At 36.8% G+C, this 25,189-nt stretch overlaps 4 protein-coding genes across 5 annotated transcripts in view; 1 reads left to right on the forward strand and 3 right to left on the reverse strand.

Moving 5' to 3' along the window:
• Positions 1 to 109: 109 nt before the first annotated feature.
• On the reverse strand, positions 110 to 3,734 carry LOC131545556 (uncharacterized). The gene has a single exon (XM_058784488.1). The coding sequence runs from the start codon at positions 3,726 to 3,728 to the stop codon at positions 504 to 506; it is 3,225 nt and encodes a 1,074-aa protein (XP_058640471.1). The 5' UTR covers positions 3,729 to 3,734; the 3' UTR covers positions 110 to 503.
• Positions 3,735 to 4,262: 528 nt separating this feature from the next.
• erich3 (glutamate-rich 3) lies at positions 4,263 to 11,349 on the reverse strand. Of its 2 annotated transcripts, XM_058784491.1 has the most exons (14): positions 11,172 to 11,339; positions 10,943 to 11,035; positions 10,646 to 10,726; positions 10,178 to 10,271; positions 9,817 to 9,942; positions 9,460 to 9,531; positions 9,233 to 9,361; positions 8,445 to 8,612; positions 7,496 to 7,693; positions 7,233 to 7,410; positions 6,820 to 7,006; positions 6,198 to 6,409; positions 5,795 to 5,959; positions 4,263 to 5,674 (listed from the first exon to the last, which is right to left on the reverse strand). In XM_058784491.1, the coding sequence occupies exons 2-14, from the start codon at positions 10,981 to 10,983 to the stop codon at positions 5,250 to 5,252; spliced, it is 2,076 nt and encodes a 691-aa protein (XP_058640474.1). In that variant the 5' UTR covers positions 10,984 to 11,035; positions 11,172 to 11,339; the 3' UTR covers positions 4,263 to 5,249. The 2 variants fall into 2 exon arrangements, with proteins under 2 accessions (XP_058640474.1, XP_058640475.1); XM_058784492.1 differs by lacking the exons at positions 10,646 to 10,726; positions 10,943 to 11,035 and having other exon boundaries at positions 11,172 to 11,349.
• Positions 11,350 to 18,682: 7,333 nt separating this feature from the next.
• LOC131545567 (LIM/homeobox protein Lhx8) lies at positions 18,683 to 23,095 on the forward strand. The gene is given in 9 exon segments (XM_058784508.1): positions 18,683 to 19,045; positions 19,048 to 19,158; positions 19,821 to 19,952; positions 20,067 to 20,188; positions 20,265 to 20,485; positions 21,356 to 21,456; positions 21,656 to 21,751; positions 21,884 to 22,049; positions 22,190 to 23,095. Coding segments are annotated over 9 exon segments (1,137 nt in total). The 5' UTR covers positions 18,683 to 18,934; the 3' UTR covers positions 22,267 to 23,095.
• Positions 23,096 to 23,222: 127 nt separating this feature from the next.
• Positions 23,223 to 25,189, reverse strand: part of slc44a5b (solute carrier family 44 member 5b) — a 23,517-nt gene continuing 21,550 nt past the window's right edge. The window contains exon 22 of the mRNA XM_058784509.1: positions 23,223 to 23,536. Coding sequence (XP_058640492.1) covers positions 23,385 to 23,536 — 152 coding nt within the window. The 3' untranslated portion in view covers positions 23,223 to 23,384. The remainder of the gene's footprint in view (positions 23,537 to 25,189) is intronic.

Raw genomic sequence — 25,189 nt, forward strand, 5'->3', positions numbered from 1 at the left:
ATCACACTGTGCATCTGCATATTAAAGTATTCTGGATACTAATCAGGAACACAGAGGAAAGTGCAAGAATTGAGGTTTTAGTTCAATTCTCTCAGTTAACTTCTGAAGTATGTCGGTATACTGCTAGTGCAGCCTGACCAACTGGAGGGCTCCGCATCATGAATAATTAAATTATTTGTGCTGTGCGAGTCCTACGGTGTCTATTTTCAGTGGGCTGTTGATAGCTTCCCTACCAAGCACACAGGACTCACTATGGGTCTCTGATAAGGAAAAGGAAGTGCCACTATTTTAAACCCATTAATGTGGGTCCAGTCCTGCTCCTGGAAAGCCAGTGTCTTCCAGAGTTCAGTCAACTTTCCCCAACACACCTGTCTGGAAGTTCTAGTAATCCTGAAGACCCTGATTAACTGGTTCAGATATGTTTAATTGGGGTTGGACCTAAACTCGGTGGAACAGGAGAAGGATTGGACACCCCTGGGTTAGCTGAAGGATTTACTATTGTTCTAATAACTGTTCTCCGTGTGAGCAGTCGTTAATCTCGGATATCCTGCGGGCCCAAAAAACCTTGAGTCGTCCAATGAGAAAGTGCTTAAAGTGTCTCTGCTGCTGAGAGTCTGTTTTAAATGACCATCGATTACTTTCGTTCTCCTGTTTCCATCCGACTGTCTGGAATGGAAGTCTACACTTGCAGTGTCATCTTGGCTTCCGTTTTCCGATTTATTGATGATTGTGAGGTCTGTAATTACTGTGATTGTTGGACTCTGAGGCTCGATACACTCTGTCTGAGATACATGTTCTGGTTGCAAATTGTGTTCTGAACTCTCCAGGGTCTCTTTGTTACTTGCTTCCTCTGTTTGGGATAAATGTGTGGTTTCATCAGTCATATTTTGTTGATTACTTCTTTCTGACTCTTTTCCATTCAGGTCGACATTTGTCGGTACATCCTGATGTTTAGTTTCAGATGGTGCTCGCTCTTGAATGTCTTCAGATGTTGCTGTTGTCCCTAGGTTTATGACATCATCTGATATTGAAGTTTCCTGTCCAGCAATGTCTTTTTGATTGGTCTGTTCATCATTACTCTGTCTTGACCAAGTAGTGACCAAAGAAGCTTTAGCATCTCCAGCCTCCTGGACTCTTTCATCTTTGGTTGAGGTATGTATACTGTCTTTGGAGTGATTACTGTGAGCATCTGCTTCTATGGCCTCTGCTTTAGTCTCTGTTTTCAAGCTTTCAACTACAGACTCTGTGCTCTCATTGAGATTTTTCCTTGCAGGAGTTGCATTTTCATCTCTACTCTTGAGTGTTTCATCAAGGCCCTCGATATCAGTACTTGTTGGTGCGTCTGTAGCATTTAATACGTCACCATTTAGCCTCTCCTCGGTTTCTCCAGAGATGAGACCCTCTTCATCAAGAGGCTCGATAAATGTCTGAAAATACCTTGATTCTTGGTGTATGTTAATCCAGTTACTTACTAGATCCACCCCAACTGATTTAGTTAAAGCTGCTGAATGAATGGCCAGATCTTCTGAATCGATGCTCAGAACTGGATCTTTGACTTTCTCCACAGGCTGTGATTTCAGTGAATGGGAAACAGATGAGACACCATCATTATTTACAGAATTCACTTTCTTCTCCAAAGGTTCCACTGGATCATCATCCATTACTTCAGGAGCATCTCTACTTCTCAGTTCATTGTCAGTACCTTTCAGTTCTGACTCATTTGGTTCTTGTGCTTTGGCATCTGCCGAGACAATGTCATTTTCTGTATCCTTATTGATCGTCTCCTGGGTTATCTGAGAGGTTATGTTTTCTATGAACGTTGTTGCAGATGTTTCTGATTCTTTATCAGCCTCTTCTTTGTCATCCTCTTTGTCTGCTTTTTGATTGTCACTGGCCTGGTCCTCATGTTCATCACCCAATTGAGACTCTCTTTCTGAGGGAACAAGTTCAGCATCTGACTTGTTTTCAATCTCTTGCTCGTTGTCATCATGTTTTTCTTCTTCTTTCACATCTTTATCAGTTTCTGGCTTTTCATTATCATCTATAACTTCTTGAGCCCTATCACCAGTTGTCTCACCCTCTGATTTACCTTGCATTTCCTCTTGGAGATATTCTTCTACCTTCTCAGCCTCCTCAAGAATGACGTCTTGTCTCTCTCCATTTTCAGCATCTATGTTACTATCTAGCAGGTCATTATTCACCCCAGCAGGTTCATCCACTTCTTCCTTGGTACTGGCCTCTGTGTCATCATTGGGTGCCCCCCTTGAACCTATTTCATTTTGTTCTTCCTGTGAAACAGATTCCTCATTTTGGTCCTCAAAGTTGACCTCTAGTTTTTGGGCTGTATTTTCATCAGAAACTGCCTCTTCTTTTCCATCCCCTGCCTCTAATATATTCTCACTAATTTTGTTCATATCTGTCACCTCTTTCTCTGGCTCATCTACCAACTTTTCACCTGTTTTTAGCTCATTCTCTACACAATTTCCATCTGCTCCCTCTGCTATCTCATCTATCTTCTTGTCCTCCATCTCTGCTTCTTCTTCCTCTTTCTGAGCCCCATCTTCCATTGTTTCATCTTTCTCTTTTTCGATTTCTTCTCCATTATCATCCTCACTATTTGGTTTCTCTTGCCCTTCTTCCTCTGCCTCAACACTAAGTTTGTTTCTAACCTGTTCATCTTCTGTTTCATTCTGTTCATCATTCAGGGCATCATCCTCTTTTTCATTACCCTGTGTCCTCACATCTTGAACATCCTCTGACTCATTTTGTCTATTCTCAGCCTCACTAGACAGTTCTTCAGCTTCACCTTCTTTATGTTCATCATTCACACCATCTTCATCTTTTTCTGTACTGTCCTCATTTTCTTTCTCTTCTGCATTTAAATTATCGCCACCCTCTAACTTATTTTCTTTCTCACCATCTTGGGTCTCTTCATCCCCAGCTTTCTCTGTCTCCTCTTTTCCCAGATTTTCACTTTTATCCTGAACCTCTAGCTTTTCTGCAGCTTCTTCCTCTGCCTTATCTTCACTAGATTTTTCTCCATCTTCCACCTTACCATCATCAACCTTGTCGTCTGCCTCCTGTACCATTTGCCCAGTTGACCTATCAAACCCAGCCTCATCTGTTAGGTCTTCTCTTTCATCTCTGTCTGTCTGTCCATTGCTCCTCCTCTCTATGTTCTGATCTACGTCATCAGCGTCTCGCTGCCTCTCGGTGTCACCTGCACCTGTTTCTGTACCATTTTCTGTCCGAGATGCCTGACCCTCTCCCTCCATCTCTAAAACCTCAGTGTCTGTATTTCCAGTGTCCAGCGTTTCAGCATGTGTCTCTGGTTCTTGTACTAATGATTCTTTGTCTTTTTCAGGTTCTGTATTGACCTCTGCATTTGTATCATCCTCATCCATAACTTTCTCCTCTACCTCCTCAGTTTCATTATTTACTTCCTCTCTTTCATCTTGTTGTTCAACCTCACATTGTTCTTCCGCCCTGTCTAAATGTTCTGCTCCCTCCTGAGTCGCATCTATTTCTTGTACTTCTTCTGTGTGGAAATGAGGTTCCAGTGCATTTGTCTCTTCAGCAGGCTGACCCTTCTCAACATCATCATGCGCCCTTTCCTCACACACAACCTCCCGTGTGTTGGCTTCACTTTCATCCAGAATGTCATCCTGTGTATTTGATGGTTGTGATGAAGTGATTTCAGCCATTTCGGTTCCTGTAAAAGTGAGCATTTATAATTAAACCATTTCAGATTTACAAACACATTTCTACATTTCTACAAACACAAAACTGTCAGTGTTTCGTTTGTGTACTACAGAAATTAATTTGTTGTGTAACAAAATGTATCTTTACTAGTGCTATTTTGGAAATAAATAACAGAAAAGTCATTTGTCACTGTGGACTGTTCATTTTTTAATTTAATTTTTACCTTGGCCATCCTGTTGGGTCTTTACTGAGGCCCCTTCATCTTCCTCTGTGCTTGTATCACTAAACTCTGGCTCTGAACTACATTGAGATTCCTTCAAAATGACATCAGCCAACTTCTCCTGCATTGACTTGGCTGTTTATAGTCACGGGGAATGAGACAGACATATGACATCCATAACAAAATGTTAATGTTACCTTGTGAATGAACTAAATGTATAACAGTCACAATTAGAGGAATGAATTTCATGTTAAACATATTTAGAAATGAAACACAGAAAGCAATGAAACAAAAATAATAATGTAAATGAAACAGTTTTTCAAAAGTTTATTACCACAAACACAGCAAACACTTTGATTGGGAACACAGCATGCAGCGAACAACCACTTAAATGCTTTCACACAGGACAGGTGTCCAAAAAGGATCCATAACCATCTCTGATGAGAATACACAAGGATTTTACACAAACAGTGTATTAAGCCAAACAGTGTATTTAATCATGTGTGACAGAAAACAAATCAAAAATGGTTAGATGCACATTGATTCACACACACTGAAATCAGAAACTTGACACAAAATCACAAATAGAAAACACTGCTCTGTATTCCCAGCATTTGAATTGGCAAATCCATAAGAGCCAACACGTAATGCATACTATATAGATTGTTTATAGATTGTTTTGCAGTGCACTTGTCATATTATGAAATATAAGTAGCTCAAAAACAAGTCTAAACATTCTTAATGAATTGTTAAAGTCAAGACAGATCAGTTTATACAGAGCAGTATGTTTATGGAAACACACATAACATGCTATCAAAAAAACATTTAACACAAACAAATCAATCAATACAATGCTGTTTGCAAGACCACATAGAGTTAAACAAACTGGGCTCTCAGTGGCCTTGACAATTACACAGAGAAGTATGTTACATATGTTCTGCTTTTAACACAATCAGAACTCGAGTAATTATTGAGGTCATGTACTTGCAAAAAACATGCCATTATCCTCTCCTCAGGTGAAAGTAAGTAATGTTTTTCAGGTAATATTAGAGTAATAATGCTCATTTAAAGCTGAAATGTGTAATTTCTGTGTCTGTAGTGACAATAAACAAAAATGTAAAAACAGATGTCTGCATATTAAGCTGGGATAGGAGAAAGTATTTTAACGTCCAACAAATGACACTTCAGCTTTAATTAAAAATGCAGTGTGAAGTAACTAAACACTTTGTTTATCTTGCAGCGATCCCAGCTAGTTTATTTGTAAATAGCATAAAACAGACCCTCCAGTTCTGATGTTGTAAAAGCTATCATGAATAAACACAAAAGCTCACGATAGGCACGCAGTGCTATTTTCATGCAGACACTCACCTCTCTCCGGCTCATTTTCTTGTGGCTTATCTTCAGGTTTGGCATCCTCCCCAGATTGCTCACCTTCAGTTCCCTCTTTCTTGTCTGTGTCTTCTGACATTTCCAGGTCACTTTTTTCCATGCCATCCCCTGGACTATCCTGTGTCCCAGAGTCTTCTGCTGCAGTTTGAGGCAATGTAACATTGCTGGACTCTGTGGCCTCTGTCTCCTCTGGTTTGGTCTCAGCTGTGGTGAGAACTTCCTCTGCATGTAAGCTCTCCTCTGGAACATCGGCAGTGGTGACTTCTTTGGTGTCCTCCACAATTTCTCTTTCACTGTTGTCATTGTCACTGCTGGACAAGCTGGACGTTCGACCAGATGAGACAGATGATGACCTTTTGACCTCTGAAGGAAGAAGACAAATAATCTGTGAGTATCAGGTGTTTAAGAAACATTTAGTTCATATTACATGTTGACAAATTTTGCTGAAAAGTGTGACCACAAAGTAATACGAACTAGACATACTGGCATTATCACTGTCAGAGTTGCTTTTCTCTTCATTTATGTCATTTTCATCCCTGGTCTTGGTTTCTTTTTCTGCTCCAGTAGCAGCAGGTGATGGATTTTCCTCTACTTCATCACCATCTTCAACTGGCCCTTCATCATCTGCCTCAAAGTCCTCCTCATAGTCTATACGAGAGCACAACACAAGTGGTCATTTAAAGATGCATTAAAATAACTTTTGTGTATTTAACATATACATTTTGTCAGAATGTGTTCTATGGGATTCAAACACATGGCCTTGGTTGCTAGATTTATGCTCTACTGCTCTTTTACTACTAATTCAATAGCTGGGACCATGTTTTTAACCTGCATAGTACAATAGCCCTGCAGAGGCATCAATTAAAGATTGTGTTTTTGAAAGTACCGTCTTTAGTCTTTTTCTGTTGTGTTGTTTCTACATTAGCTTCTGTCTCCATTTCCTGAGGTGTGTCAGGTTCTGCATTGGAATGTGTTTCTATATCTTCATCTACATCTGTGGCCTCCTTAGCATCAGAGGATTTAGAGGTTGGCAGCTCCTCTTTCACTCTTTTTTGAGGAGGGGTGGGTTTTTTGTCCAAGCCCATAGCAATAATACACCTGAAGAATGACATCATACAAAACCATAATGCATTTTGAATAGTGGTTGACCAATGTGGGTTTTTTTAATAGCCAAAGCCAATAATGATTAAAAGGGAGTGTGGTTTTATATTTTAAAATACATTTTACTCCTGTGATAAAGCTGAATTTTCAGCAGCAATTATTCCAGTGTCTCGTGATCCTTCAGAAATCATTCTGATATGCTTATTGTGCTTCTTAATATTTTTAGGAATACACTTTTTATAACTTATTATTGTTATAAATGTGTTTACTTTAACTTTTTATTAATATAATGCATCTTTGCTGAATAAAAGTATTATTTAAAAAAAGACTTACTGACCCCAAATTATGAAAGGTAGTATGTACATATATAATTGAAATTTCTATATATTGAAATAAATTTTCATTACTTGTAGCATGGAGAGGCTCCTTCCACACCGCAAAATCCAAAGTGTCCATGTCTGCCCCCAAGCCGAGCGCCTTTCCTGTGTTTGAACTCACAGCAGGAGCTGAGCCGATCCACTTGCAGGCCATTCAAGAAGAATGTAAGACTGAAGGGAAATCCCTGGTGGCGTCTTGACACAAACTGGAACACTTCTACAAGTAAGGGTAAGCAAAGAAAGTTAATTTGCCTTTGATGATTGTGTTTTATTATCAAAGAGGAGAATCACATTATATAAGCATAATATATTCTAATATATGCGACACTACCAGGTAAGAACCACTTATTATCAAAAAGCCCCCAGATCAATAGTGTAACTCAGTTCATGGTGTCCTTAAAATATGAATTACAAAGTACAGGTGTACAGAGACCTACACTGACCTCCTTCTGTCAGCTTCCCTTTGTAGACACACAGGTTCTCTCCGCCACAGTGCTGCTGGAAGACCTTCACTTCATCTCTCAGGTCCATCAGATCATGGGACAGGTGAACACTCTTCCCAAAGTACACCATGCTTACTAACACTTTACTCTGGGCTGATGTCCTCTGGAGAGAAGACGGCTGAAGACGGAGGAATAGCATAGTGTATAATAGAATATTTGTGAGTGAAGATTTATTTTAATGTACATAACTTCAATGTACTGACCTCTGTAGCAGCTGTTGGTGCTGTAGTGGGTCTGAACTTTCGACCCCTGAGTGTGCCGTTCGTTCTCGGCCCTCTTTCTTTTTTCTTTGTGAGGGGCGGCACAGGGGTCACATAATTGTTAATGACAGGAAGCCGGTAGGGCGAGACAGGGCTAGAGAAGTCTGTTGTAGTCAAATGTTTCACGGCATCTCTGTCCAGCTATAAAACAACCCAGAGAGACAGAAATGTTAGTTATTATACAGTTATAATTGTTCACTAAAACTGGTAACTAAACTTAAAATCATAAAAAAAAAAAAACATTTGTGTTACTTGAAATAAACATTAACTAAAATATAAGCGAATATATATAAAAAGCTTTTTATTTCAGCTAGTTGCCATTTTAGTTTCTTATTTTAATTTAGTTTAACGTGATGTACTAAAATGACTAGAATTAAAAATGAACAAAAAAATGTAGACACACAAAATATATATATATATATATATATATTAAAATTAAAACAATTAAAAATTACAAAAACTTCTATATTAAAATAAAAAAGTAAATATCAAAATAAAAACTGAATCAAAATATTACTAAAAACTACAATAGTATGATACTAAATTATCATACTAAAATAACACTGCTCTGAGGTTGCTAGTTTATAGCTCTGGAGACCAGTTCTTATAAAACTTTGTTTTTCCTAGAAATCTGTATAAGAAATAAAACAAACTAACTGAGAAACAACTGTTGACTTACAGTAAAATTAATTCAAAAGACTTTTGATTAATAAAAAATACAATTATAAAAATAATGTGAATCATATCTTTGATAATTTGGTTTTATAAGAATATTCATTTTTTGCTTCTTTAATACTTCAGCAGAGCAGTATCCAAATTAGTAATATTAGATGTTTAAGTGTGATTTGTGCTTTGTAAGTGAACATATATTAGGATCTCGAGATGGTCTCACCATATAACTGAGGGGCTGATCGGTGTCATTGGAGGATTCCCGGTCCCGGGGTCTGTGTCGAGGGGAGGTTCTTTTCAGAGAGGCCGTGGCACTGTGGCTGTTTAGGGGCTTAAGTCGAACAGGCCTCTGCATCTTCCCTGGAGCTGTGTTTGGCCTGGAGGAACTCGGCTACAGGAGTATAAGAATAACTCACTTACCAAATTTGAATCTTTGTGATGTGACACATCCTACTAATGTAAAACTGGTGCATTATAAAAAAGGAGTTATATATACACTAACCTTTACTCTATTGTTATTTATTAGACAGTAAATACAAACCTCCAGTAAATAACTGTATTGTTGAAATAGATAAATTCAAAAGTTCTGTCACAAAAACTCTAATTGCATTAATTACAATTAATTTAAGTAAAAACTACTTTTAAGTAGAATTTAAACTAGTGAAACTAACAAGATGAGATCTTAACATGTGGGTTTGCAAAAACGTATCTAGAGAAACCAGAGCAAACAATAAAGCTCATGTGTCATCAATTTGCTGGAGCAGTAACTCTCCAGGCACCTAAAACGTCAACAGGCAAACATCCATGATGGGAAGAACCACAACACTTCATATCACCTTCTGTTAAACAAATCAGAGCCTGATGAGCAAACAGTGATCTGCTTCTGCAAATTCAGCAACCATTAAGACTAGCTGGGTAACTATCTAAATCCTAGAATAAACGCAAGCAGATATATAATTTATATCTTATGAATTTTATTTTACTCATTATACACTCAAATAGACCACTCACAGATTCAGTTGACTCAGAATGCTCTCCCTCCGGCCCAGAATGCTGTGCATGTGAGATCTTTGGCCTTGTGGGTGGCCGAGGTGACAGCATTAGCATTGGTTCATCCTCATATCTCTTGATGCGCTCAGCCTAACATAAAATGCAAAAAGCTGAATCACAAAATTAACTTTATTATCATGTCACCAAAGCCACTTTGAGTCTGACAGGAGTTCTGTAAAAAGACAAACCTTCATTTTATGGATTCGTTCCCTCCGTGCAAATTCCTCAAGTTTTCTCTTGATCTCAGTTTGATGAAGGCGCTGAATAAACAGCGGAAAAGTGAAATATCTCATAGAACATATATGGAATTTTTTTTTTTTTTGCTTTAGTACAAGATTTCAGCAATTTTCTCTGATTTTATGAGAAGTCTAGATTATAATGACTAATTATGCTTCATTTAAACTAACTGTATTTGTTTAAATACTGCCTTTATACTGTAAAAATCTGATTATGTGACATCAGTACCCTTACTTTTTGACATTACACAATGGCCAAGGATAATAGAGCATCTGATAAAGCACCTGTGGACTGTATAATGCTCTCACCTCCATGTCTAGCACCTTGTGAAAGATGGCTTGAGCTAGACACTCCCTCACATGTCTCTGATGCGCTCGCTGGATCAGCTTGTGCTTGTACTCCTTATCAGGAACAATCCGGCCGCTCCGAGTGATCTGAAGCACATGCACCTGCATTTAATGACTGATGCATCTGATCTTGTATAAAATAAAGTGCTTTTCCTTTCATCTTTTAACAGGTTATCTAAAGCAATCATTATGAGAATACTAATTACATTCTATAATTCAAGCTCAACTTATGTTAGTTTGTAAATATTTAAACTTTTTAGAATGACTCAATGAATAATCATAACATAATTTTCTAGCTTGACTATCTTAAATGTGCACATACCAGCCCAACTTTCTGAAGATGTCTTCGTATTCTTGCATTGTGGAAGTATCCAGTCAGATGTTTGTCAGTTAAGCTATTGTAAGCTGAAATAAGACTACAAGGACAAAAACATTACCAACACTGTATTCCTGAACATTGATAATGTTAAGGTGTTAACCTATTTGAATTTTAAAAATCTGTCAGTATCTGCAATCCCAGTGGAAACCAGCCTGCTTCCAGGCACAATATAACATTCATCTCATCCCAGGCATGATGGACTTGTAATTTATAGACAGGCCTGACCAGACTGATGGGATGATTCAGTGATCCTCAAGGCCACCAGTGCCAAGGATTTCAGCTTGAGGTGAACACTCTACTTGACTGTTTGTCTGCCTGGCTTTTTCCGATACAGATTTGATTTCCCTCAGCGTTTGTAAAGAAGACAACACAACCTGTACACCAATCCCCAGGCCAAGTAGATACCATTACCGGTGTCTGGTTTCTTTTGGAATTGAGTGTGGATGGATAGCACACTTAACCCATGGCCCCCCTTTGAATTCATGTCTCTCTCTAAAATTGTTCAGAAATAAAACATAATGCCTGTGAAAGACAGTCTAAACATTTGGATTCAGTCTAATTACACTTAGGCTAAATATAATTCATTTTTGTCTTAATTATCAATTAAGACATAGATTTAATATGACAGCTAGAGATTCGAGGCATGTTCAGCAAATAAACAACATTCCCTTGATACACAATAAACAAGTCATTCCTGAACAATATAACCTGTCGATTAAGGAGTGGTTGATCTCTTTCTGTTGTTTCATCTCCACAGTAACAACAGCTTTTTGTTCATGGTATCATGCCATCAAAATACAGCTGAAAAATCATAATTAATATGCATATTGCTTGGTAATACAGCTAGCAGTCTAAGACAGGACAGTAGTTAGAGAGCATTTTATAGAACATTACAGTCAACACTGCAACTTGGTCTAGCAGTTACTCAGTTACTCACCCTGGGTTTAGATGACTCATTTTGTCGGTGCGCAGTGATCTTTGATATGAATCAAGCAATCAAGCGATAATACGCGAGCTTTCTTTAATCCAGAGGACAATAAAACTATGTGTGCATCTGTCTGCCCGGCTCTGAATACTCAACACCTTTCCTCGCGCGGAACTGATGACAGCCAGCGTTGCCATGGTGAATCACGTGACGATGCCCATAAGACTCGGCATTCTTTGTGCTTTATTTAAATGCTACATTGTAATTATTAATAAATCTTATAGTCGATTTTTTTTTTACATATCCTTGATGTAAATAATAATACAGTTCTTATTAGATTGAAATATAAAAGTTGCATAATGGGGGAAAAATCATCATGTCATGTATTGTCTAACATATCACTTTTGTCAAATGTTATGGTTTTGAAGATTTATTAGGCCCAAACATGAATTTGGTTTATTTCGTGGAGATTATTGTAGGTCAGGTTAAAATAAGCCTTAAAGCTGTACATTAACGCCCTCTAGTGTTTTCTCTGGGGATTTTCAGTGAGTAAAATAACCATTAAGCTTTTTTTCCGGTGTTCTTTTTATTCCTATGTTCGTTCTATTTCCATGTACTTTCCTGTGTTAGTTTTACTCTATGTACAGAGAGTCGTAAAAAGCATTACCGTACACGTCGTAGTCTACTGAGTAGGGTTGTGTGTGAGACACATAAAGAAGTGATTTTTTTTTCATTTCAGAGATGCAAACAGGTAAGGGGAAAAAGGTGAATTTCTTTTAAAGATATTTGCTTTACATGCTCATTTGTAGTTACTATAAGGTATTTTTTAAATATATATTTTATGATCCAAAACTGTTTTTTTTTTTTTTTTTTAACTAACAAAACAAAAACAAACAAACAAACCATTTTTTAATATATTTGGTCAAAATCCCATGTTAAAAAAGATGAAGTGCTATGCAGGCTATTTAAGACGGCAAATGCTGACCTAAAATGCAAAATGTTTGCCCTCCCTGTCTTTAGGCCTACCGTTCCCACATACGTCTTAGACCTCACATACATAAAATATTACCCTTTTTAGACATAGTTTTTGAGGTAAAGAGTAAAGAAAATACTATACAAAACTAATTGAAACAACCCAGGGGCCGGTTGCATAAGCCACCATGTTGTGTGTGATTGCTAACTGCGCCGCAGCATGGAACAATTTACTATTTTTGTATGCGCTATTGTTATCATTTTGACAACAAAATCTTTATTACTTGGATATTACACTTTTCAATTAATTTAATTTCAAGTACATTTATTTATAATGGGTCAGGTTCTCATCTTATTGATGAACAGGTAATGTAGTTTTTTGTGAGTAAATCGACAGATTCCACCATTAACCTCAGTTGCCTCTGTAATAATCCTGTGATATCTGTCTGTTAGCGAAAGTACAATCGCGCTTGGGCTGTAGTACAAGGAAACTGTGCTTAGTGTGAGTATACCAGAACAATTTATTTTTTATTTTTTTATTTATGTATTTATCATTAGCATAAGCTATAGTTATCGACTCTACACACACACACACACACACACACACACACAGAAAGCTGCTTATTACTCATTTATCCATGTTTCTTTATGGCTCTGACATATCAATAACTCCTGCCCACTAAAAGCTCACAGATATACAGTGAGGAAAATAAGTATTTGAACACCCTGTTATTTTGCAAGTTCTCCCACTTAGAAATCATGGAGGGGTCTGAAATTGTCATCGTAGGTGCATGTCCACTGTGAGAGACATAATCTAAAAAAAAATCCAGAAATCACAATGTATGATTTTTAACTATTTATTTGTATGATACAGCTGCAAATAAGTATTTGAACACCTGAGAAAATCAATGTTAATATTTGGTACAGTAGCCTTTGTTTGCAATTACAGAGGTCAAACGTTTCCTGTTATTTTTCACCAGGTTTGCACACACTGCAGGAGGCATTTTGGCCCACTCCTCCACACAGATCTTCTCTAGATCAGTCAGGTTTCTGGCCTGTCGCTGAGAAACACGGAGTTTGAGCTCCTCCAAAGATTCTCTATTGGGTTTAGGTCTGGAGACTGGCTAGGCCACACCAGAACCTTGATATGCTTCTTACAGAGCCACTCCTTGGTTATCCTGGCTGTGTGCTTCGGGTCATTGTCATGTTGGAAGACCCAGCCTCGACCCATCTTCAATGCTCTAACTGAGGGAAGGAGGTTGTTCCCCAAAATCTCGCAATACATGGCCCCGGTCATCCTCTCCTTAATACAGTGCAGTCGCCTGTCCCATGTGCAGAAAAACACCCCAAAGATGATGCTACCACCCCATGCTTCACAGTAGGGATGGTGTTCTTGGGATGGTACTCATCATTCTTCTTCCTCCAAACACGTTTAGTGGAATTATGACCAAAAGTTCTATTTTGGTCTCATCTGACCACATGACTTTCTCCCATGACTCCTCTGGATCATCCAAATGGTCATTGGCAAACTTAAGTCGGGCCTGGACATGTGCTGGTTTAAGCAGGGGAACCTTCCGTGCCATGCATGATTTCAAACCATGACGCCTTAGTGTATTACCAACAGTAACCTTGGAAACGGTGGTCCCAGCTCTTTTCAGGTCATTGACCAGCTCCTCCTGTGTAGTTCTGGGCTGATTTCTCACCTTTCTTAGGATCATTGAGACCCCACGAGGTGAGATCTTGCATGGAGCCCCAGTCCGAGGGAGATTGACAGTCATGTTTAGCTTCTTCCATTTTCTAATGATTGCTCCAACAGTGGACCTTTTTTCACCAAGCTGCTTGGCAATTTCCCCGTAGCCCTTTCCAGCCTTGTGGAGGTGTACAATTTTGTCTCTAGTGTCTTTGGACAGCTCTTTGGTCTTAGCCATGTTAGTAGTTGGATTCTTACTGATTGTATGGGGTGGACAGGTGTCTTTATGCAGCTAACGACCTCAAACAGGTGCATCTAATTTAGGATAATAAATGGAGTGGAGGTGGACATTTTAAAGGCAGACTAACAGATCTTTGAGGGTCAGAATTCTAGCTGATAGACAGGTGTTCAAATACTTATTTGCAGCTGTATCATACAAATAAATAGTTAAAAATCATACATTGTGATTTCTGGATTTTTTTTTAGATTATGTCTCTCACAGTGGACATGCACCTACGATGACAATTTCAGACCCCTCCATGATTTCTAAGTGGGAGAACTTGCAAAATAGCAGGGTGTTCAAATACTTATTTTCCTCACTGTATATAACACGATAATATAGAAATTATATAGAAAAAGTTCAATTGATTTACACTTTATATAATCTCCGACATATATATTGTCATATCGCCATAGCAGTAATGATTAAAGTTTAATGAAGTAGGTATGTTTTTTTTTTCCCCATAAAAGCAATATCACCTTGTTTTAATGTTAAAGTCATGCACATAGTGCAATCACCATTTCAAGCATTTTGTATGGTTTATACACAGCAAAACAGCATGTAGGCTATTTGACTGAAAATCCAGAATCATCAACAAGCTAACTGTAAAGATAGCACTGTGAATGATGAGACAGTTGTCAACGAATGGGATGCTACATTTTATTCAAAATTAAATATCTTAAATATCTACGATTTTGGCTTTAATAAGATTTTCCCAGGAAACCTGGCGTCGTCCACGATTCCTATTCTTTCCAACAGCAAATCACTTGTAATCAGGACTTCTGAAATTGGAAATAGGACATTTTGATATTTGGCAGTATTATTCCTTATTTCCTTACAGGAATCCAGACAATTTCATTACCCAATTCTAGATGGAGTCTGCAGCTCACATGCATGAAAGTGACATGTTTGAACTGGCTGATACATGAAATCAGCTGTCTAATAAAGGGGTTGATTGGCAAAATTATTGTATGTAGCTTATTTTGAAAATATAAAAATACTAAGATTAAATGTATTTAAATACAAAATAGTATTTTGTATTTCAAATACGTATTTTAAATACATGTATTTGAAATACTGCCCATCCCTGCCAGTACGGTACCCTTGCAAGACCCCCTCCCTCATGAAAACACTTTCTCACTGGATCTAAGCAAATCTCATAGGTGACATATTTTGATCTCAAAAAGGAAAGTCGTCACTGAAAGGTGAGGAGTTTGCATCTATGAATTTCTCAATCTGGTCGCGTGACTAAAATTGTAGAATAACACGTAAAGTAAGCTACTCTACTTACTTATTTGCACCTAATTTGACCAAAGTTTTTCCTGTAATTAAAACTGCAACATGGTTTAGGCTATATGCTTAAAATTACGCGTTCTTATTGGACAATTTATTACATTCCGTCTGCGATTTTTTATTTTCGTCTTTTATATGGTCTTTGCGTCACGTCTTGCGCTATTAATGTTGCGCTCTGACCTTGAGGCCTTTCCGTTGTGTTCCATTGCTTTGCGTTTGTCAGCGAGCGCTCCTTCTCAAAAGCCTTGCTAGCCTTTTTCTGTAGGCTGCTGAAGAATAGTAATAGCCTACCATCAAAGCAATAATTTTCACTCCACAGTATGGAGTCCATACTAATGTGTAGACTGTTGCATTGCCTTCTCAAAACTTCAACGATCATTCATATGCAGTTATTGCGTGAATTGTATACAGGAATGGTTTGTGTGTGTGTGTGTGTGTGTGTGTACCTACTTAACCATATTTTGGGGAAAAATTTGTACCCAAAAGTGAGCTAAACCTGACAAAACCTCCCTTTGGGGACGTCCTCATTTGTAAAACTGGTTTAAAAATAAAGTAAACAAAGGTTTTTTAAATTGTAAAAATGCAGAAAGTTTCCTGTAAGGTTGGTGTAGGGTAATAGAAAATACGGTTTGTACAGTATAAAAACCATTACGCCTATGGAATGTCCCCATTTAGATAGCTAAGTAAACGTGTGTGTATGTGTGTTCGTGTGCGTTTTTTGACAAATCAGGACATACATTTGTATAATGACAAGGGTATGACAGGTATTACAAGGAGAAGGTGACTTTTCAGGACATTACCCCATGTCCCCACTTTTCAAAACACTTATAAATCACACAGAATGGAGTGTATTGAAAATCTAAAATAGCACAAAGTTTCCTGTTTTGGTGTAGGGCAATAGCACATACAGTTTGTACAGTATAAAAACCATTACGCCTATGGGATGTCCCCACTTTTCACAAAAACAAACGTGTGTGTGTGTGTGTGTGTATGTGTCTGTGTGTAAGAGAGAGAGAGAGAGATGGCATCGGTGGGATTGCTGTGGTGTTTGGGTGTGCTGTGGGTGGCAGCAAGTGCAATCAGTGTTAGATTGGACATTTGTGCTGTGATTGTGGAGAAGGCAATCACTCCCTGATTATGGCAGTTTTACAAGGCTTTCTGATTGGCCAGACAGTGATCACTGGAGTCCTGAAGTGATCACGACACACTTAACTCAAAACACGCGGGCTAAAGAAGGCCTCATCAGAGTGCACGACGAGAATTTCCATTGGCACATTGTAAAATAAAAATAAACACAATTTATTATATATATATATATATATATATATAATGTGTGTGTGTGTCAATATATGTTCAGCCAACAAATTTTTATTTTAGTGATGACAAATGACATCCCCTTCAACCAGTAAAATTAACATTTATTTACCATGTGCTTCACATTTTTAGCAACAAAGTAAAGAAGGCATTAGCACATTAGGTCACATGCTCTCAAGGCTCCATAGTGAGCTCATTTTAGACTAGAAAATTCAAGTTATAAAAAAATATAATTGTACGTCCAAATGCGTTTTCTAAATTTTTTTTTTTTTTTTTTTTATTTATTTTTAATGCACTTTTATAAAAACAATAACTCAGAGACCAAAAAACGTCATGCATAACTGACAAAGTCCTATTATGGGATGCATATTTGGTGTAGCTGGTACGATTGACCAGCATAGGCAGGCAGTATAATAGCCTTTATGCATGTGTTTTAGGTTCATTTTTGTAGAGAGACAAAGAGAGATGGAGAGACAAATCTGTACTTATTTCAGAAAGTATTGATGATAGTGATAGGAGTGCATCAGAAAATCAGGTTGTAGTAATAAAACAAGTTGTTGAGGACCGAGGAGGATAGAAGCAATGAGTGTGAAGGCAGTGATGAAGAATTGATTGTTGTGGAAGTCAGGCATTTGGGTACATTATCGTATGCCAGTTTGAAAGATGTGATCCATACAACAACCAGAGGTCAGGAAAGATGCCAATGTCTATTGGCAATACTATACTGACAGGCAGCAATGCTCCAATGATGACTGCACAAGTTAGCACACTTATTCATGGGTTGTGTGGGAAACACTGAAAAAGAAGTCTTGACTTTTGCTATGATAATTCATTCAAAATTCCAAGATGAAACACAATGTTAAAGTTGTTTTAATGCTTTTAAAACACTAAGACATGGTTTTCAGGCAGTGAAATTGCATGTGAATTTGTGTCAAGCTTTAGACATTTTCACATGTGAGTTCCAAATCAAAAATAGCAGCACAAGAAAAAAAATTTAATGTTCATAATGATTTTTAATGTTTTTTGAAACAGTAAGACCTTTTCACTTCTTTTCAGATAGTGAAAAAGCTTTTGATTGTGTGTGAAGTTTCAAACAATTTGGCAAAAATAATTTACCCTAATGGGACATAGTCAGTTATAAGTGACAGAACCCCAAAAAAGGTCAAAGGTCAGATGTAGAAGACAAATTTTGGAAAATTATTTTACTCCTATATATATATATATATATATATATATATATATAAGGATATATAGGACAGATATATAGATATAGATATAGATATTGTCATACACCCAAAACTCTCATGGAAATCTCATGGAAAACAAAATAAAAACAGATGCCAGTTATGAAAAATATCTGTATTAGTTAAGTTGCTAAGGAAAATATTTTTATATAATTGTAGCCTATAATCTATAAGTAGGCCTAGTTAGCATATCAGTCATTAGGCACAATTTCTGATATCGGGTTAATTAAAAATAATAAAAAGCGACCCCATAAACTTAGGGCCTACCTACAACTAGACATTACAGATAGTCCTATGAAATTAAATGAATCAATATTGATAGACTAATAAAATGTTAATATAATAATAATAGATTATTATTGTTGTTGTTGTTCTTAAAGCATTAAAATAATTTAAGAACATTCAAACAAATGTTTAAAGCCTCCTACAAACTGTAGGTTTTATGGCACATGTCTGTCAGCTGGTGCATAAAGATTTTTAAATGACACAATTAAAATTAAAACTCTCGTTAACACGGAAATTGCTTAAGGCCAACACCTGTTGTTTAATTCTGAAATAGGCTACCAACAATGAACAAATAAATAAATAGAAATCTCCTTTCTCGTCATAATGATAAACTGATTTTTTTGGTCGCGAAGTGATGTATAATATTTCCACCATTTCCCCTAAATTATACCAGAAGAAGAAAAGGACCCGCCTTGAAATGGCGGCAATTAAGTGTCAAGAGTTTAATGAGACCTCTTCACCTTTGGGTTGCTCTGGTTGCGCGTTTTTGCCAAACGCGGGGTTTTAATTGACGTTATTAAATAAATCAATTCTCTTCTTCCACTGATTCTTCAGAGGTTTTGATTGGCATGCGTAATTGATACGTTTGGGATGAAGGCATTATGTGTGAATCGTTTCCGAATCCCTAATGCGGATTTCAAGTACATAATATATTGCACAGATAACCATTACTCCAAGAGTCGGACGTGTTTTAACAATGAATGGAATTCTGGAAGTCGTAAATGTAGTTTTGGTAATTGTTGCGGTTGTCATGGTGAAGAGGAGAGTGGATGATGTTTGTGGGATGGAGCGCGCACATTTAAAGGCTGTGTTTCGGTGCGAGATTTGGAAATCCGAAGCGCATTCACTACAGTCATGTCTATGGATCGCAGTGAGGATTTTACCAGCATGTGCAGAGAAGTTACAAGCGACATTTCTATGGTAAATATACATATTTTTGGCTCGAACAACCTGAAGACATCAATTAATCATACACTTTTCAGTCCTGTTATACTACGAATCTACGACATAGAAGGACAACTTTTTTCTAATATTCTAGGTTGGCTAATTCTTCGGGTTTTATTCATAGAGGTTTATCTCACGCGAACCATATTTTTGCGGCTTTAAATAGCCTACGTTAAAATTTTAAATAGTTTTACAGTTTTTGTGATATAGCTACATGTGATATGAATTAAGCCTAGAATAAAGCGTTAAATAATGACAATAGCCTACCTATGAGTTGTCGGTGTACGATACAGATCCTAATAAGTGCACGAGCGACGGTTGCTGTGGTTACCGCCTCAAGCGAATGCGTTATTTTTTTCGTAAAGCGTAGCAAAGATACGATTTTTTTCGTTACTAAATTTTCATTAAAAATGTACATTTGATTAAAAATGTAATTGTTGAATGAAATAAAATGTTAATTGTTGACTTTAATTAATTAAATGTAGAATTAGACATTTAATAGACGCATTTCCCTAACCCAATGCGTTTATCTGTGCTTTACAGAAGTGCGCAGTTTGACTATAGTTTACAGTTGTGGAACCAATAAAATTTTCTGTATGTTTAAAATGTTAGATCAAATATAATTTCTGTTTCTACAGAGTTCATCAGAACTTCTCAATGGCCGGTCTTCTCCATCTGCTCTACCTCAAGCAATGGCATCTGATGCTTTCCAAGGCAAAGCAGTTTGCACAAGGTGTAGAGAGGACATCCTAGACCGGTATCTGCTTAAGGTGAGAAGGATCATTTAGTTAATGTTTATTCATTTCATTGACAGTTTTAAATGCTGTATGATCGATTCCATCAGTTGATTCTCAGTTTGTAATAAAATTTCTTGTTGAATGCAGGTTAATGACTTGTGCTGGCATGTGCAATGCCTTTCATGCAGTGTGTGCCAAACCACTCTGAGCGGACACACAACCTGCTACGTTAGAGAGCGAGAGGTCTTCTGCAAACTAGATTACTTCAGGTACTTCTGAAAGATTATGCATATGCAGAGAAGATGTTTCAGTATGTATTTAACCAAATCCATTATGGCTTGACAGGAGGTATCGAACGTGGTGCTCATGCTGCGGTGAAACGGTTCACTCCACAGACTGGGTGCGCAGGGCGAAGGGAAATGTTTACCACCTGGCATGTTTCTTGTGCTTCTTTTGTAAGAGGCAGCTGTCCACAGGCGAGGAGTTTGCTTTGGTTGGTCAAAAATTGTTGTGTCGCGTTCATTACGACAGCATGCTGGACAAACTCAAAGGTGCTGCTGAAAAAGGTAAGTTGAGAGTCCTGCATGCACACAGAGGGTGCACATTCACCCTATAAAGCCTCTGGTATCATAATTGATAATCAAATTTTTAAGGCCTCTAAATTATCAACATGATCTTGCATAAAATTTGCTGGGAAAAAAAAGAAAAAGCTTTTTTGGTGTAATTCCAAAAATGTCCACCTTTGGGTTATGATACGTGTCTTTTTGGTGTGAAACCTTTACTGATTTTTATAAAGTACATATAAAAAAAATGATATTGTTAGTTATATTTCAAGATGAACGCTTACTGGACTGAAGCAACTATTTGATTTTATTAGTTTATTTGATTATCCATATCTAATGTTTTAGAAAAATCATGTTAAAATGTATCAAATATGATACATCGGGCTTTTGAGGAATGTTTATTTCTCAATCATCATTGTATTGCATTGCATTATGTTTTCCCCTATAATTAAAACTAGAGATTTGATCATACACTGATTAAATATAATCTTGCTAAGACACCTCATTGTGAGATATAGACTGATATTTATAAGCATTTCATGTAAGAAGTCTGCTATAAAGATGTCACTTTGGCCATATACATATCAGCAGCTTCCTTCATTAAACTGCATATTTTTTGAATAAAATCACTGTTGTTTCCTCCTTTTTTATGAGTATAAAGTTTCAATAAACTGTTTAGTTAAAAAAAATAAAGATTTTTCTCAATATTATTTTTATGTATGTCAGGCTTTACAAGGTTAAGCTATGTAAAACTAATCCAGTTTCATTTTAGGGAGAATAAAGCAGTTGTCTGGTTTTGATGTCTCCTGGTTTGTAGCATGCTCAGTATGTCTTATAAATAATTACACCTTTGCATTACTTTTATTTTTCCAGGAAAAAACGTCTCTCCTGAAGGTGTGTTGCATACAGAATGTGAAATAAACCAAAAACCATCTAAAAGAGCACGTACCAGTTTCTCTTCAGACCAGCTACAGGTAAACAAAAGCATCGCTCATGCTGTTCAATATGCACCACATACTGAGTTCTGGGGTTTGAAGTCTTATTAAAATAAAGTTCAGTGTAAGCAATATTGGATCCCTGCTGTGTTGCTTGTAATCAAACCATACTAGAGATTTCCCACTGGCTTAATGTCTCTGGCCCTGTTGACACTATTTTGATGTTTGTGGCTTGCAGGTTATGCAGACCCAGTTTGCTCAGGACAATAACCCAGACGCACAGACACTTCAGAGGCTTGCTGAACAGACTGGCCTTAGCAGACGCGTCATTCAGGTTACATTTCTTTATCAATTTCTAAAGTGCCTAAATTGAGCCGTCTAAAAACGTGCATGGTTTACTGTATGTGGCAACAGAAGAAAGCTCATATGCTGTCTAAGTAATTTCTTTGAATTTCTTTCTGGTCAGGTTTGGTTTCAAAACTGTCGCGCCCGTCATAAGAAGCACATTTCTCCTCCTCGTTCAGCAGTAACGACAAGTGATCTTTCTTTACTCCAGTCCGTGTCCACCCTGAATGAGCAGCACTATTCACACACATCCCTGCTTACAGCGATGCACAGCACCTGCATTGATGGTAAGATTTGAGCAAATGTAGTGCAACATTATACATTTATTATCGTTTTTGATGAATATTACTAAAACTGCTAATGGAAAAGGTATCCAGTGTCAGGATGACATAAATTCGTCCCTCTGTGTTTGTGCTTTTGTTTTTAGTGCACACACCATCATCTCTACTCTATCAGCCGTTACTCTCCCAAAAATCAACACATCTACCAATCAGCAGCATCTAAACGCTTTACAATTCAGTTGTAAATGTTGTGCCAGTTGTTGTAACTACATTTATGCCGCTGTTATACCTTTGTATTTAATTTATTAACTTATATATTTTTATTTATCATTGTGTGTTTTGTTCATTTCCCATGTGGTTTAAATAAAAATAACTTACTGTCAAGTGTCTATATGAAATACTTTATTTCCGAAATTATCCTTGCACTTGGATTACATCATACAGTGTTATTAAGCTTTGCAAAATAGCGCAATGCGTGTTTAAAACAAATAGTAAAAATGTGTACCACACTGTAAATTTACCAAGAGAATTAAATAGTTACATATTAATGACATGATTAGACAAGTGTTAAACTCAAAATACAATTGAAAAAACAAAACAACATAAAACTAGTAAAGAATACACTCTTAATACTTAATAAAAGAAAAACTACAGCAAAAAAAAAGTATTTATAAAAATTAAAATAACAAACAAATACTTCAAATTAATGGCATTAAAATATGAGCAGAAATTAGTTCACATAAAATAACCACCACTACTCTGTACACACATTTATATCAAGGTGTTAAGATAAATTCAAGTCCTTCCCGGGCTAAAATGAAATGTGAACGGACACAATAAATCACACTAAAGGAGTGTAACCTCCTACTGCTAGAGAGCATTCGGCCTGATGAGAAATGCAGTTGGAGCATTAACGAAGGAATAAATAGAGTTACAAGCTCTGCACAGCAGAAAAGGGCTCATATCAACATGTGGTTGAGGTTAAAAGAACTGTTAAAACTGCGTGTTGGAATAAGGCACTTCAGCTGAACTGCAATTACAAAAAGCAACTTACAAAAGTTGAGAAAAATTCTTAATTAATGTTACCGGTCATTTTCTCAATATGAGAGAAGTGGCAGTTTCACCCCAAATGGGTGCTAACAAAATGCAATGGTCATATAAAAGACAAGAATCTGTTAAAAAAAAAAAAAAAAAAGACTAAAATTTACAAAAAAATACTACTGTCAATTATATTTACTTGCATAATAAACAAAAAGATGCAAATCAGTTCAAAGATTCTTGTATTTATATTTTTGGGCTTCTAATGAGATTTACCATAATAACCAGAATCTGTTTTACATGTCAGTGCCTTTTGTTTGGTTGCTCCTTCTTCTGTTTTCTACATTTCTTTTTCTCCTCTGGTCTCTTGTTCTTCTTGTTGAGGATGGCACGCAGGCTGCTGCCCATGTAATACGGACGGGTCGCCGAGCCGTTGTTCTTCTCCAGATCAAGCACTGAGAACAGGAGCACAAGCAACGTTAATGTCAACCAATCGCTCATATGATTTTTGCATCAATCAGTATTCGCTGCTTAATATTTTTGTGGAAACTGTGATCATTTTTTTTCAGAATTCTTAGATGAACACAAAGTTTGAAATAGAAATCTTTTGTAACATTATATATCTTTACTTGAACTTTTGATCAATTTAATGTGTGCATGCTATTAAAAAAAAAAATGCAATAAAAGTATTATTATTATTATTGTTTTTAAATCTTACCACAGACTTCTGAATGGTAGTGAATCACTGTTTATGCATAAACATTAAGCAGTTTTTAACATTGATAATTATAAAGAAAAGTTTCTTGCGCACACAAATAAGCATATTAGAATGATTTCTGAAGGATCCTCTGAAAATTCAGCTTTGACACCACAGGAATAAATTACATTTTAAAATATATTAAAGTAGTTCTTTTAAATTTCAATATTTCATAATATTACTCTCTTTACTGTAAACAAAAAGACTTCTTTCAAAAACAGCATATATATTATTTTAAGCTGAGAATGTAATGAATAAAATTGAAAATACAATTTGTTAGCATTCTGAAAAATGAAAGAAAAATAAAATAATCAAACCATTCATGATATTTAGTTCAGCTTTATTCTAATGGAAAAAAAAAAAACATTTCATTTTTACAAAACTTTCCCCCATTAAAAGACAACTTGTACTGAACTTCACAGAGTAGACGCAGCATCAAACCCCTCTACAAAATTACAAAAAAATGGCTTTTATGTTCCTTTTATAAATTGAACTTGAAAAACTTTCAGATTGATTGCAAAAAACAAAGGAGAGTAGTACTCTTCCTTTTAAACCAGGCACAGTTACTAAATACTGCCATCAGAACACCTGAAAATTCATAGATTCTATCAAAACATGGTTATAAGAGAATACACACTGTATCTATTAAGATTCCCCCAATACAATAGCATTTTCCAATAGATTATGACAAAGTTAATATTAAAATCATGTGGATTAAGAATTCGGTCAATCCATCCACATGCACATCAATGTACTGTATGAACTTGTAAACCAAAAATGACATGAAAACAAAGGGCTGTATAGAAAGAGAATACTTGCAATATAAAGAGAGTAAATATATAGAATAACTTGCTTTTGTATTAGACCTTACTTTGCTCCAGAAGACAAACATGGGTAAGGCAATGATGGACAGAATTATCAGCAAAAAGAAAAAGAAGAAAAAAAGTATGGGAAAAAGTACAGCAGGAGTCAGTCAGTATCAGCAGACAGTGCAGAGAGAAGATCGCTTCTGTAAATGCTATCTGATTCCATATCCCAGAAGGCTTTGCTGTGCTGCGGGAGAGATGCAGCGTGCTACAGTACTAGCGCTGTTCTTCACGTCCCACTGAGGTGACAGTTTCAGGACACAGCATACTTTTTGCCTCCTTGATCAGTTTTGTTAAGTATCCTGTGCAGGCCTGGAGGCATGTAATACGGTTTGGAAGGACTGCCATCGTTCCTTTCAAGATCTTCACCTGAAGGGTGTCCCGTCAAATCAGACGACGGAAGAAGGGAAGAGTTAAGGAGGAAAGACAGAGGGTTTCAAGGAAAAGGGAAAAAAGAAATAAGAAAGCAGAGTTAGTCAGCAGTC

The sequence above is a fragment of the Onychostoma macrolepis genome, chromosome 08 (assembly GCF_012432095.1).
Source record: "Onychostoma macrolepis isolate SWU-2019 chromosome 08, ASM1243209v1, whole genome shotgun sequence".
Classification (NCBI taxonomy): domain Eukaryota; kingdom Metazoa; phylum Chordata; class Actinopteri; order Cypriniformes; family Cyprinidae; genus Onychostoma; species Onychostoma macrolepis.

Coding starts and splice junctions, on each gene's coding strand:
- LOC131545556 (XM_058784488.1), bottom strand. CDS start 3,728: ATGCTCACTTTTACAGGAACCGAAATGGCTGAAATCACTTCATCACAA.
- erich3 (XM_058784491.1), bottom strand. CDS start 10,983: ATGAAACAACAGAAAGAGATCAACCACTCCTTAATCGACAG. Junction 10,272..10,645: donor CCAAAAGAAACCAGACACCG/GTAATGGTATCT, acceptor TTGTCCTTGTAG/TCTTATTTCAGCTTACAATA. Junction 9,532..9,816: donor ACAAGGTGCTAGACATGGAG/GTGAGAGCATTA, acceptor CTGTTTATTCAG/CGCCTTCATCAAACTGAGAT.